This window comes from Psittacula echo, assembly GCF_963264785.1.
Source record: "Psittacula echo genome assembly, chromosome: 10".
Classification (NCBI taxonomy): Eukaryota; Metazoa; Chordata; class Aves; order Psittaciformes; family Psittacidae; genus Psittacula; species Psittacula echo.
This window is the reverse complement of record NC_137741.1, coordinates 19,072,968-19,088,184: the sequence shown is the minus strand read 5'-3', so window position 1 is coordinate 19,088,184 and position 15,217 is coordinate 19,072,968. Positions and strand designations below refer to the sequence as shown.

Here is a 15,217-nt window from a genome sequence, read left to right as displayed (position 1 = left end):
GAATTGTATTTTGCTGACAAACTTTATGTCAAGGATTACATTCCTGTGAAGAACACAGGCAGCTAGTGAACAAAATGTCTTTATGAATGTGGGAAACTTAGCAGGACACTCAGCCTGAGTCTGGACCATTCTCCTGCTCTAGGCTGTGCTTGGAGGCAGCAGATTTCATGTTGAAGTCCTTCTTGACTCACACAGTTGAAAACATGTCTCAAATGATGGGGGTGCACTGCTGGCCTGCCTTGGGGAGACGCAGGCTTGATGCATTGGCTAGCTATGGGAGTGACAAAAATGAGTTATGCTTGAAGGTGAAGAGCACCAGAGACTGCTGTGTTAGCTACCCAATGCTCTCCCTGTGTTCTCAGCTCTCTCCCTTTCCACTCTAGTAATAATGCAGCAAGGAAAGCAGTTAGGTGCAAACATACAAGCCAAAGCTGTATTTTTTGAGTTCCTTTTCTCCAGTTGGCTTTTTGACATTTCTAGGCTATAACTGAAGAGGCAGGATTATACAGCAGGAGCAATTCTGCACAAGATTTGAATGTATTTTAATTCATTTCCAGTTTTACTTAATCATGTCACTATTTTGTATGCCTTGACATACTCTATTTTGGTCCTGTGACTGAAGTACTGTATTTTGAGCCAATAGCACAGCATGGTTCAGGGTTCCCAGATTCTTTTTTTGTTTTTACTATTCTTCTTTTAACTGGTATTATGTCGAGGAAGGTAGAATTACAAGTGGGATACACTCGCTCCATCGTTAGTGCTGACTTTCACAAGGGTGCATTTTCAGCTTTGTGGGTAGAAGTTTAAACATGCAACTTCTGTCCCTCAGGCAACAATTTAGCTCATTAATCTATTATATTACATAGCCCAATGAAAAGAGTTTTAGAAGAAGAAAGATACATAGGAGCCTTGTAATAGATTGGCTTTGCCATATTTTTTCTTTGCAGTTACAGTAGGTGCTCTGTAAATACTAAGGCCTATATTAATCTTGAATAACCCAATGTAAATCCAGGGTAACTGTCTTTCATTCTTCCCCATAATCCAGTGGCCACAAGCCAAGGATCTCACTCAGCACAGCGTGTTAGATATCAGTCTCTCTTACATTAGTGTAAATCCAGATTAATTCAGCCACTTAAGTTAGTGCAGGCATATGCCAATGCCATGCAGATCAGAATCTGACTGGGCAGGCTGTGCGAGATCTTTGGGTCTTGTGTAGGAAATATCACAGATTCATGCTCTCGGGCGGAAACAGAAATATAGGACATGTCAAGCTGGGCTTCAATGAGGAGAGTAAGTAGAGGAGAAATCTTTCTCCACCACTTTATATCTCCTATAACCACCCGGCACAACATTCACTGTATTCAGAAAGATTGTATGCTTCAAAAACTGGAAAGCACTAGTAAGGGTCAGCTTGGCAAAGTGTTATGCTGGACAGTGTTCATGTTGCAAACAGTGTCAGTAGTGATAAAGCACATCTGAAAAATTACCTATAGCCACCTGCCCTCCCTGGACATCAATACTTGCCAATTTCTTTACAGTATTTTGCTCAGCTTGTGAAATGCTGGCTGTGGGTCCTCATCCCAGGAGAATATTAACAATAGGCAGGAAAAAAAAGATCTGATTTCCTATATGAAAAATGCTGGGTTTGTGCCAGACATTGAGGTGTTTCATACTGAAGATCAGCAGTCATTCATCACAGTGGGTGGTAACAAGGATTTTGTAATTGCAAATTAATTGTTTTGGCAGTATTGCAGTAGATTGTATTCTCTAAGAGATAAAACCCCTGGCCTTGCAGTACACCAACAAACATGTTGGGGTTGGGTTTTGGTTTGGGGCTTTTGGTTTTGCTTCTTTTTGTCTCAAAATTTACAATCTTCCAGGGCGAGGAAGCATGTTTTCCAAGTTCCAAATGTTTGGGAACATCAGCAAAATCCTCTGTACACCTCACTTTTAATGATTAATTCACATTACATGATAAGAAAACTAAATCAAGGACAGCTGTGGTTTGAGAGGGATATTCAAAGCTGTTATAAATATAGAAGCAAACTGTCCTTTGTTCTAACACTCATTACAAACTCATGGCTTGACCCACCATCTGTTTATGATAAACTATTGGACAACTTGTTAATTCTTCCTAAAGGTCATAACTAAGTTCATCTTCTCCTACCTTGGAGAAAATCACTTTTCTTGTTGAACTGAGACAAAGGTCTGCAGGAAGGATGGTCACTGAACGCTACAGTCACACATCACGGCTGACAGACCCTTTCCTGCTGCTTACTCACCTTGGCTCAGCAAACAGCTTCCTGATTTATGGCTCCCCATGTGCATTCAGCACCACAGCTAGAAACTGGCACTGGAAAATTATCTACAGGCCTCACTGATGCAGATCAGTTGTTCTCCAGAAGATGATAGAGCTGGATGTGACAGTAATGGACACAACAAGCTTTAGTATTCAAACCCTCTGCTACTCTGGTTTTGGGCATGACCAAGAGCCAGAGCATCAGAGTGTCCTAAACCTAACTGCTGCTCTCAGTTGTATTGCTAGTTGTGGTTCCCCATGGTTTGTTCCTCTGGACATGGTCACTGAAGTGCAAACCACAGCTGTTTGTGCCAACAGCTAATCTCAAAACGCCCCTTGAATCCCACCTCTTTAATTCTTTCATTCTCTGTCTCCACATTGTGAAATGTCTTTAGCTATGGTCAGAGGTGTAAATATCATAATGGCATTAAGACAAGGTTGAGCCTCTACCTAGACTTGGGCTAGCTGCCAGCCCAGCTGATGCAGCTGTAGTTGGAAAGCTAGGCATGGAAAGTGAAGAGACACCAAGTACAGTGCTGGCTGGCCATGTCACTGCCCTGTGGACTGTAAGCTACAGAAACCAAGTCCTGCTCATGCCTTTGAGGCGATGACTGCTGCTTGTTTGCACAACAATTTGCACGGCTCATCTCTGCTGGAGTTTCTGAGAACATCCATAGGACAAATTATTTTGATGGTTCCATAGTAAAGGAGTATTTGCTACAAAAAGACCATATTAATCAGTGTTTTGTTTGAAGTGGAACACGTTCTGTCACACTGTAATTGTCTCATATTCCAGTACAGCCTCCAGTGATCCTGTTAATTGGAAGAATAACTTTTCCTTTTTGATATTTTTTTATTTAAAAGCCTCATCCATTAAGTGCATTTATTTATTTTATTTTATTGATGGAGAATTAAAGCCTCCCACCAAGATCACCGGATTGGAAATGGAATTCCATCCTTACTGTTCCCCTCTCTTTTTTTAACATGAAAAAGAAGAAAGCATGAAAGACAAGTCTGTTCAAATATTGGCACTCAGTTTCTCTGAGTTCCTCTGAGATGTTTCAGTGGCTAGGATCATGTTTGTAAAAACATGACAAGCAGGTAATTCACCATTTAAAGTTTGTACTACTCATCTAAAGAGCTTTTTACCCCTTGAATCCTTACAGCACACAACGTTATTACTAGCAGGAACTGCTGTAATTTTGCAGTCTTTCCAATAGCCTTTTGAGATTTATAATGACTACTGGGACATTAAGGTGACGATCTTCCAGAACATCTTTGAAGAACAATTAGTATCAGCCTGCTGGTGATCGCTGTTTGACTGTGCAAGAAGGTGAAATGCAGAGTTAGTTAAGCTTCACACATTTCAAGGCTGAGTAGCTCTAGAGAATGCTCAGGCAGGACAGAGATGACGGAGATGAGCGGCCTCTTGCCAGGAGTTAAGTAATCCTAATGGAGTCCTTTTACTTGCATTTAGGTTGCATTGATCATTAACTGGTGAATAACTAAAATATGTGTTCAGGGGAGCTTCAGTTCTCAAGATACTCTTTCAGGCTAACATCTGTGACAGGAGCCAGTGTGGGACTCTAGCTCATGTAGCCCATATAAACATTACTCAGCATAAGCAGCACACACTGCAGCAGAAGCAGTGTTGATTCTCAAGCAGTCAGCCTGAGTTATGTGATCCCATGGTTACACAATTGTCCATTACTGTCTAGTTTACATAAAATTAGCTTGATTATGCGTTTTACATAGTGCTTTTTGGCATTGTTTCTGTGCAGTTTTTCAGGTGGAACAAGCTGTGGAGTATTTCCACTTTGTACCTGCCACAAATCGAATCATTGCACACACACCAGAGGTGGCATGCTATAGGCAATACCGTATCATTTAACATCTCTGCTGGATCCTGTTCTTGAAATCCAGTTTGAAAGCTTGTGAGGAGTAAATTCTGCCTGATTAGTATAATGAATTAAATGACATTTCCTCATTAGCATCCACCTGGGCTGCATTGCATAAGCACTTAGGGGCATTGTCACTACTCAGAATATTCATGCATTCAGCTCTTAATCTCTGAACTCTGTACACAATGGAACTTTTCAGAATAGCAAAGTTAAGCTTAATTATGCAGTGAGACATGCTGGAGGTACTGGTCAGGTCTTGTTCCTTAGGGTCATGCAGTTTGGAAGCACAGCTGTAGGCAGTTTGTGAAGATAGCTTCTCTCTTTTCCTTCTAAGATACTGTCACATCAGCCATGAGTGTTTTCTGCTATAATTTATTGTTTCTTCCCATACTGAGTCAGAAGAGTATGCATTTTTTTCTTGGCTAAATTAAACAAATCAGTCACTTCACAAAACTTTCCAAATGAAAGATTGTCCTAAGCAAGACCAGATACGTTCTCTCTATAGGTCTGGGGTTCAAAAACAAGAAAGGGAAGAAAGAAAAGAACAAGGAAGCTTGAAAAACAGCTTACACTTTGCTTTGGGCTAATGAGATCTTATCAGTGAGAAGACAGAAATTTCTTTCTTTAGCATGATGCCATGGTGAAAGTCGACCTGGTGTTTATGAAAGCACATTGCATGCTGCTTTTCAGCTAGAAATGGAGAGTTTAAATGAGTGATACTCATAAAAAGCCTGACATGAAGGTGTGGGGAGCACACACACATGATTACTATTAAGGTCTCAGGAACGGTGCAATTATAGGACCTTTGTCATTCATCTCGGATGCTGTGTTAGAATGTTATTAATCGGAACTTGCTTGCTTGCTTTCTGACTTTCATAGAGGTGAGAAATAAGACCCCTGAGGGGAAAAACACTCTACCCTATCCTAACGCCTTGAAACACTTGAACTCTGAAGTCAGTAAAGCGTGACTCTATCTCTGCGTATAGGAGCTTTAGCCATAGCGTTATCCTTGGCTTCAGCAACTTTCAGCAAACTGGGGACAAACCAGTATCTTTAAACATCAGATGACTGCTGACTGATGAGTACAGAAAAAAACCATCTTGCCTTCAGCTTAGTTACAACGGTCATCTTGAACTCCATCTCCCTCCAACACATCAGCTCTCTAAATATTGGAGTACATTCAGGGTTAGCTGAAGGGATGCCATGACCTTCTGCTGGAAAAAGCGAGTCTCATGCAAAAGACTAACATCGATCTCTTAGAGGTTAGAAAAGTGACAATTTTAAAGGCGATATGTGGTCTGAATGTACCCTGCCTAGCCAGCAGCCCTCAGCTACGGCATAAGCTATGCTTCATTAACTCATTCAGTCCAGAACAGATCACAGCCTGTCTTCTGTCCCCACTAAGCTTCATCACAGGGATTCTTTGGACTGCCTACCTTACATGTTCCTCCGTCAGCCCAACAGCAGCCTCTGCCCTGGCTTCATTCATTCCTATTCCTCTCTTTCTCTGGCTATCTTTTGTAGATCAGGAGTTGATGAAGCCCCTGACAGACGTCAGCACTTACTGTAAATTCATTCTATTTTAATACCTAATATTCTCCTGAGGCATTTGCTTTCAAAGCAATTAGACATCTGTCAGCACCTTTGGTAGATTTCAAGCTTTCATTTCAGTATCCTAAGGTGGAAATAGCATTCCAGTTGAAAAATCATAGCTTGGTCTTAAGGTGGAGTGAGTAAATCTTTAAGCTGATGAATGCAGCTGCTGCCTTGACAATTTGTGAGTTTATTTCCTTCTGAATATCCCCACTGGCTTGCATGTTACTGCCAAAGAATGTGAATGGAGGCATTTTTGTATTTTGCCTTCTCAAGCAGTATTTGAACTGGGAGTTACAAGGGCTCTCATTAGGTTCACTTTTTGTAAGTGTTCATTAACCCCCTCTGTTTTACAGTGCTGAGCAATCCTTTGATCCTTGCATGTGGGTGGATTTCCAATTCACAATGGCTACGTTGTCAGCCTAGTGCATTGTGGTTAAACTCCATGAATTCTGCATATGCATTTTTCTGATAGTGATATCACTGGGAATGCCTGGTGGAAGGGAAAAAAATGCTTCATTGTTTGACACAGGCATCTCTATTCCACCACTTGTCCAAGCCGTACTTCCCAGAGTAGGCAAGCTCATGTGAGTTTTCTCTCAGTACTTGTGTAGCAGCTCAGGTAGCAGGCAGAGATCCACACAGCTCCAAACCAGCTTCCAGAACCAGTCCTCCACATTCACAGATCACTGTACTCCTTCATGGCATCAAAACACGTGCGTTTCTTGAGGGCCACACCAATGCTTGAAAAGGCTTTTCCAGTTTTCAAAGTCCGGTTATTAACAGCTGTATAAGAACTCAGTGTGTGACCCACTTTAACTACAGTCAGCATGGTTGCACTGTGCAGCACTGAAACCTCCTTGTGTCCTGCACACTTGAACTGTACCAGCTCTACAGAAGCTGGACCAGGTACTTTTGCCCCTGCAGCACAGGCCTCACGCTGTCATGAGCAATGCTCACTCTTTAGCAGCTTTGGTTGCCTGGAAGTTCCTCTCTTTGCAAGAAGGACACGGCACCTTTCCGTACTCATAACTTGTGTCCATGTCTGAGGGTCCTGCATCAGAGGGCACAGAGTACATCTAGCCCAGAAAATTGTCCTGTGGATTTTGCTTACTTGCTCCATAAATATTTGGGAACAGAGCGACTGTAGCACTGCATTTAGCTGTCCAGAGTAGGAGAGAAGGTATTTACGGGAATTTGCTGTTCAGTTGGAGTTTGATTTTTATGCCTCTTTTAATGATGTCCTCCTTTCAGAGTGCAGCATGTGTAACAATTCCCCCTTTGTATGTATTTTGTGTCTATTCCTATTTCCTATTGAAATTCCTAGGAAAGAGACTATCCAAGTACAGAGTTGAAAATTTCGTCTTAAAATAAGCCAGATGTCCAACCTTCCTTTAGCTGCCAAGCCCAAAAGAGTTCAAGAAAAATGTTAAAATCTGTCTTCCTGGCTGTGAAAAACTAATTGCATAGCATAGGTGATGATCCCAGTCTCCCAGGAGAAGGAATAAAACTGCTTCGGGCAAAAACTCTGCTGTTATTTGTCTAACGATTGGATTTGGCAGTGTCTGTGGAAAAAGTTTCATTGCTTGCCCTCCTTGCTGGTTAACAAATGCAGAGACAGGAGCACAGACAAAGGTAGGTGAGTGTTTGTATGTTGGTATCTGCAAACCTTATTCACCTTATGAGAAAAATGCATTTTTCTTTCTTTCCTTCTTTCTTTCCACTCCCCAGCTTTGTTAAGAGCATTCATAAGCACAGGGAGTACCTAAAAGCCAGAGACAGAGATTTCAGACTCACTATATTACAGTCATGTGAAGAAACCCTACGGCCTGGATGGATTATTTTATGCCGGTGTGGTAACAGCTCTTCTGTTTATAAAATGGATGTACAGTTTACTCCCCTTGCAAAGAGTTTTGTGAGAATTAAGATTAGTAAAGCACCCTGAAGACTAAAGTGCCATTAAAATCCTGAGGATTAGAGGCTGCATATGACTAGAGAAGTGGAAAGGCCTGAACAGTTGCATTATTAGGATAAAAGTTGTTAACTTTAAATCCAAATGTAATGCCTATGCCTGACTGGCTTCAGACTGACAGAAGTCAGAGGGCACACAGTGCTGGGGAAGAGCAGAGGGACACCCAGGATTAGTGAAATGTGTAGATCTTACTGCAGGAGCTATGAAGGGTGATTCAATAAGGAACTTCAACAATTGCTTTTTGGAATAGCTCGCTTTAGGGCATACAACGTTCAGCATTGTGCTAAATAACATAGCCCTTGTTGAGGGTGTAGAGAGTGATCAAATTTTGATGTAAATTCAATAGCTCAAAATCTAAGTACAAAAAAAATCCTGGTGTAAACTAAAGAGTGAGCCCTAAATTGAAATAACAAGAAGGGTGTAAAGGAAAAAAAAAATTATTTGTTAAAAAAAAAAAAAGACGTTGCAAAATACATGTAGAATTTTAATATAGCACAACTGCTGCCTCCAGAATACAATAGTCAGGTCCTGGAGGGGGCTGCATGGCTGGAAACACAGAGGTAGGCTGCACACCAGGATAGCTTAATGCCGAAGTCCAAAAGGGATCTGAGCCAGAGATTGTTCTGAATGGAGAAAATCAGACAGTCCTAGAGAAAGGCACTGTGAGAAAGAACAGGAATAAAGAGCAGGTGGAATATAGGGGAAAAAATAAGAGGAAAGCAAATATGAATTTGGTGAGTACACCAAAAACAAGAAACCCATTTAAAAAGCAGCCATTAACTTCTATGACTAAAGAGGCAGATTCGGGTAAAAAGTCTAGGTTTTTTCCAACAACACTGATCCTACAACTCCTCCTACCTAAATACAAGTTGTTCACATTGTGTAAATGTATTTCTGCACTGGGTTGTCTGAAGCAGGACTCCATCAGCTCTGCTTTACGTGGTCCTTTCATCTGAGGCCATTTTTTCTCAGGCCTTTCACTGATGCACACAGAAAGTAAAAGCTCCCTGTGCCTCACTCAGAACAAAGCTACATTTCTTGTATCAGATGGTCTTTGGGAAGCAGCAGGGTCTTCTTGGAATACTTCTGGAACAAAATGACCAGAGCTTTCCTGTACTCTCGCCCTTACATGGGAGAGATGGAAGCCTACATGCATCCACGTGTTCTTTTGCCCCTGGCTCCTAGTCTTACAAGCATTTCACACTGTATATATGTCCTTCATTCTTGGATTTCAGTCCAACCTCAGTGGTGCTCATCTTTTGAGCCTCTTCAATGTTTGGCATGATGTTTTTAGGAATTAGAGCTCTGAGGTGATGCTGTTTTTCAGGGAGAGAGCTCCAATGCCCTGACTTTGTTCAGAAACAGCAGAGGACAGAAAACATGATTGTTTTTACATCATCCTAATTATATCTCCTGAGTTTTCCCTCACCACCTCCTCTCCCCCATCATTTGCTTGTGTGTGGCTTTAGCAGAAATAGGAATCTTACCAAAGTCCTGCAACCCATTGTTTCTTTATTTTAAATACAAGATTCTTTTATTAACTCCAGCTGGTGCACCTCACTGTGCTCACTGTGTTTGCTTTATTAAAATTGAACCGTGTGCAAGTAGGACATTGTAAATCACAAGTGACTGGGCCAGAGGAAGAGGGAGGGAGAGAGGTAGGGACTCCAATTGTATGACAACAAAGAGAGCATATAAACAGGCTGGGCCTCCTGGCTAAGGGAAGCCAGAACTTGTGGAGTACAATTTGCAATTGCTCCCAGGAGGACAGACAAGTGCCAGACAGTTAGCAGGGATAGGTGAGAGCGAATACTTGAATACCTGATGTGTTCTCTCGTTTACTGGAACTGAGATCTGGGCATGCAGTAGTACTGCCTGCCTCTGCTGTAATCCTCGGGTTTATCTTCTATTAGTGCCTGGCACTGGTCATCTTGTTCGTGGAGGAAGCCTTGTTAGACCATCCAAGTCTTGGAGAGGGCTTTTAAACCAAGTGCTATTGGGTCCTTTATGGAGAGGGAGGTGGAAGCTGCTTGTCCGTAATTAAGCAGTAAACGTTTTCCAGCTTTGCCTCTTTGTGGCTGGTGGAGGGAATTACATCTCTGCCTGCTTGAACCTCGTGGGCATCCGCAGGGACAGTCAATGTAGACAGACACAGAGCAAGTCCAGACAGAAAGACAACAGATACCTTCCTGTTCCAGGACAGTTCCCCTCCTCACAGCACTCCCTGAAGCTGCAAAATCGTCATCAACATGAAGGGTTGACAGAATGACTGACCCTGTTGTTGAGTCCTCAGCACCACAGTGGGGGCTGCCAGCCTGCTGCACAGTTCAGCTCTGGCAGTGATTTTTCTGGGGTATGTGTGCATGTGATTTGGAAGTTACTCTGCATGGACCATGTCTCAGTGCCTTCTCTCCTCCAGTGCTCCTCAACCTGTGGGAAAGGCCTCCAGTCACGCGTGGTCCAGTGTATGCACAAAGTCACCGGGCGCCATGGCAGTGAGTGCCCTGTCCTGTCCAAGCCAGCAGCCTACAGGCAGTGTCACCAAGAGGTCTGCAATGAGAAGATAAATGTCAACACAATTACCTCGCCCAGACTTGGTGAGTGAGGGGATGCTGGGGGAAAGACACCACCTGCAAAGGACCAGACAAAGCCCAGGGTCCCAGTGTGCTAAATGTGATAAAAGTGAGGCTTGAGAGGATGGTCCAGGGTCAGAAATTAGGATAGAACCCACAGTCAGACTCTAGACTAAAGGTCTAATGTGGATAGGTCCTCTCTTATACATCGATCCCTGCCTCAGGCTTTGCCCAAGCTGGAGCACACAGCAGTGGACCTGAGAGACGGACAGGAGCCCACAAATGGTGGGTGACTGATTGATCACAGAGGTGGGGGAGCTGGCAGGCATATCCTTCTCCATCACAAACACCTTCATGCCCTGCTTTTGCCCCTGTAAGTGTAAGGTATGATGATTTATTCATCCATGCCCCAAGTACATGACTTTGACAAGTAAAGCATTGTTGGCTTTTTATTTCCTTTTCATTTGCACCACAAGAATGTGGTTTGATGAATTAATTTGCCCAGGGATGCAAGAAACCAGCCAGCCTCTTTCTGTGAACCCTTTGATTTTCTGTCACTGTCCTTTTCCTCACCCTGCCTGCTTCCCTGGTGTACCTGGCTGAGATGAAAGTATGATGATAAACCATCTGTTTCCCAAAACACCTTGACACTGTATTTAAGAAATGTCTCTAGTTAAGAATGCTTCTGCTAATGCAGAATTGTGGGAATCCGTGATTTTCCACATCATATTTGCTCAAATTATAAGGGGATAAAAATATATTTTTCCAAATACACACAGCCCTGTGTGTTCAGCCACAGCTCCAAGGACCAAGCTGGTTTCTTTACATTTCACACATCATCACCAGCAAGATGAAGCTAAACTAAGCCATCAGCTGCACTGACACAGCCTTGTTGGTGCCTCCCATTACTTTTGAGTACAAGAGGCTGGGTTGTAAACAGTGCTGCTAAGAGCTGACCAGAAAGAACAGCCTCCACCCTCTCAGCAGAGCTCGTCTGTAGGCTAAGACACCTCTAATAAACATGAAAAAGCAGAGCTGCTAAGAAATAGAGAACCATTTTCTAATAGCCCTGTCCTGTATTAAATAATGCTTAAACTAGGACTGGACTGGAAGCTTCTGAGCTGAAATCTGGTTCCCAAAAGTTTAATAGATGTTTAAAGGAATATGGGAGTTTTATTCATGCAAATACAGTCGTACTGAGGAGCTTCTAAACTTTTTTGTTCAAGAACATAGAAAAGTACTTCCCAGAGATTTTAACACTAAAAGCATAGTGAAAGGAAAACATTTCATTTTAGAAGTAAGCCCTTAATACATCATGAGACAAGAAATCCATCCTAATTCATATTTTAGGACAAAGCAATAAAAGCTCACATATTTAGAAGACTGAGGAGGCTGAAGTCCCTGCTGAAAGTAATCTGCAAGTAATTTGGGATGCTTTTATTTCTAAACCAGGCTTGGAATCACCAGAACCAAACCCAAGGATATTTGGCTTTAGCAGAAAGATATGTCATTGAATGTTTTGCTCGTCTTGCTTATAAACAACTCTCATTGGGTTATCTTTAAACAAAATTATCTGTTTGCTGCAATGCAAACCCCCCCAAAAAACATGGTACTGAAAAAAATTTCAGTAGTCCACAAACCCCATGCTGCCTTGTCCCCACTCCAGAATGTTTTTCATCCCAGGTATAGCATTTTCAATATCTAAGCATGGAGTTCACCTCAACTGACTTTTACAACTGTGTTCAGTGTCCCTCGGTGAAGACACGTTCCCAGGGGGATTATTCTTTCCCTCCTAGCCCATGCTGCTTCCTCAGCATGCTTCCTGTCTTACTTCACAACCTATGAGAGACCTTGGACATCTAAAATATTAGAGTCCTGGCGTTGTTTGTGGCTCAGTGTCTATTATATGAAGTCTCTCAGATTCATAAAGTCTATCTTGGATGTTCTTGCAAGATGTGTAGTTTATTCAGCTACATCACATTTTCTGTGCCTGGTTGGAACCGAAGCTTGAAGGGCATGATGCGGATCTAACCCCCTCAAAAAGCCCCTCTGCTGCTGGCAAACTCACAAATAACCTTCTCCCTGTTTAGGATAGCCACTTCCACTCCAATTTTTTTCTTGCAATAAGGTTTTTTCTACATTGGCTTCATGTTCCTTTTTTCTGGGGCAACTTCAATTCATCACATGTTCTCAAACTTTTGCTTCTTGTCCAGCTGAACAAAGCTTCACTGATAAACATTCCTACCAGTTCTGCTGCCATTGTTTTCTGGTGCTTGGCACGGACACTCACAGCTGAATACAGTATAAGAGCCTTTCCTGGTTTCCTCCAGCAGCTATGAGGAACAGAGGAATCAGGACGCTGCTGGGTCAGCACCTTTTGATGTTCTTTAATTAGATCATTTTTCCCCAACCTCAGAGGCCACAATATTTGGTTAGAAGATTTTCCAGTGATCACAGCATTTATAAGGATGCTACATACCATACTATAAATCACACACTCTAAAAAGCACCCACTTTATGTGTCCATTTTCCTCATGTGTACAGTTTTGCTACCATTGCTTTTTTATAAAAGCACATGTGACTAATGATACTGTCAACAGACTCAGCAACAGTGTCTCTCTGCTGCTTTCCCCTCTGCACAAACCTTTTGTCAGTGTGAGGGAGTTTCTGCTGTCCGTTCCCCCCTCCCAATAGCAATCCTACTGGTTTTACTCCACCAAGAAGTATCATTTTTACTTCTTATTAATTTATCTTTACATCCACCAAATTTGCTTTGATTTTGCCTCCGCAAAAATGTTTCCCATCAAGAGGATGATGGCCACTTCTGAAAGAGTGCCTTATCACAGTACTCTCCCTGGGACCACACAGCTTCCCATTGGCTGTGCTGTCTTTGCATGCTTAAATCTAGGCCAGTGCTTTAGAGGTTTTGTTCCTCTAGGCCTATTTGTCACTGAGGCAAAATGTGAGGGGGCTTGTGCTCCCCAGTCATGTCCTGCTACACCCCTGCAGGAAACACTTCCAAGAGCCTGATGCTTCAGTACAAAGAACATCATCTGATCTCCAGTGCTGACAGCAAGATTGGCCCTTTCTTCCCTCACATGCAGTGATTTTGATCACACCTGCAGTGTGTTCTCTGGCTAATCTGCAAGTTTCTCCTTTCTTTTCTTGTCCAAAGCTGCTCTCACGTACAAGTGCACAGGCGACCAGTGGACAGTGTACTGCAGGGTGATCCGGGAGAAGAACCTGTGCCAGGACATGCGGTGGTATCAGCGCTGTTGCCAGACTTGCAGAGACTTTTATGCAAACAAGATGCAGCAGAAGAGTTAATGAACCTGTGCTACTTCTTAGAGCATTACAGCTATTTGTATGTAAATCAAGGACTAGTAGGTCTGAGTACTGGAACTTCATGAGTTGCTACAATGTGGTGGATTCCAAAGCATACCTAGTAAGACTTGAAACTAATTCTACAGACTGGATACCAAAGTAATCCACTCATCCACCTTAAAACAAACAGAAAGAGTCATCTCAAGGAGCCAATCCTTTTATGGTATTTTGACATCCTTACATTTTTCATTAATGCTTCTTACTTTAATATATTAAATCACCAGCCACTGGATGGCTTGCTACCATTAAAGAAAAGGACAAGAGTTGCAAAGTGATTACATTGACTAAGGTTATGGGTATGCCCATGGAGGAAGGCCTCTGGCAAAATAATTCAGCAAAGGTAGAGACATTACTTAATCGTTTAATCTCGGCTTTCATCTGATGCTTTCAGTTCCCAACAGTTACCCCACTGTGGAGTGGGCTTGGAGGGACACATGTAAATGAGAGGCTTAATTTAAAGAGAGGATTTGCTGTAAAAGCTTGTGAAAACTGATAGCAGAGGATGAACATCTCTGAAATTCCTGCAGAAAACTCAGTACGATTACATCCAACATTCCAAGTCATGTATTTTAGAGAAGCTAATCAGGACTGCTCTTCTTTCTCATTTTGAAAAACAATCCTCTCTCTCTTTTCCCCATAATATTACAGTTTCTTTTATGAAACCTATTTGTTCTCTGAGCTTTATGAAATGGAAGCTTATTAACAGCCACAGATAGTTATTTTTAAACAGGAACTATTTACGTGAGATGAGAGAAGTAAGAAATCATTTCCTCAGGTAGAGCTCACTGAGGATTTTCTTGGTCTAATCTCTCTCTAGTTTTTAGAAGTCAGTCAGATAATGAGGCTGAATGCCGTTTTTTAAGAGGACCATGAAACTGGATAGGGTTGGTACAAAAACAGGATTTGGAGCAAACTTTTGTGTGAAGAAACACAAACAGCAGAAAAAGTGTTTCCTATCTCTTGGCTCTTGTATACATCTGAAGCTGTGTAGCCTTTTGAGTTAAAAGGAGTCAGGGACACAAGACATTCAAAGTGTAATCTTAAGCTTGTTGAAGCCATAAGGCCAAGACTTCCGTTGCCTTCTGTAAGGGTTAGAAGGTTAGGATTGTACTCACTGTATTTTAATGCTTCCTGTCATCCGTGGTGCTATCAGGTTTGGTGCTATCAGATTGGTGCTATCAGAGCACTTAGCAAGTGCTGCATATACAACGCTCTCTTCCATGTCTCTGCACTTTAAATCAAACTCCTCTCTGAGATGTGAGACTTGAAACAGGAGCTCTACCCAGGGCACAGTTTGTCCCCTCCATTAGTCATACAGACCAATGTCTCCCTATCATACCTTGCTCCAATACGTATCATTTCACTTGCCAGGGTCCAAGGCCAGTTGTGCAATGGTGGTTAAGTTACAGCCCACTCTTCAGGATACAAACAGCAGTTTGGATGAATTGCAGCTTTGTACTCGCTCTAGAACTGCCTGTTACTGTTTTTTCTTTGG

The 15,217-nt window shown here is 42.3% G+C and overlaps 1 protein-coding gene across 1 annotated transcript in view; it reads left to right on the top strand.

The window, feature by feature from the left end:
• ADAMTS17 (ADAM metallopeptidase with thrombospondin type 1 motif 17) overlaps positions 1 to 13,665 on the top strand; it is a gene marked incomplete at both ends in the record, with an annotated part of 167,710 nt that extends 154,045 nt beyond the window's left edge. The window contains 2 exons of the mRNA XM_080625984.1: positions 10,185 to 10,362; positions 13,514 to 13,665. Coding sequence (XP_080482110.1) covers positions 10,185 to 10,362; positions 13,514 to 13,665 — 330 coding nt within the window. The remainder of the gene's footprint in view (positions 1 to 10,184; positions 10,363 to 13,513) is intronic.
• Positions 13,666 to 15,217: the final 1,552 nt, after the last annotated feature.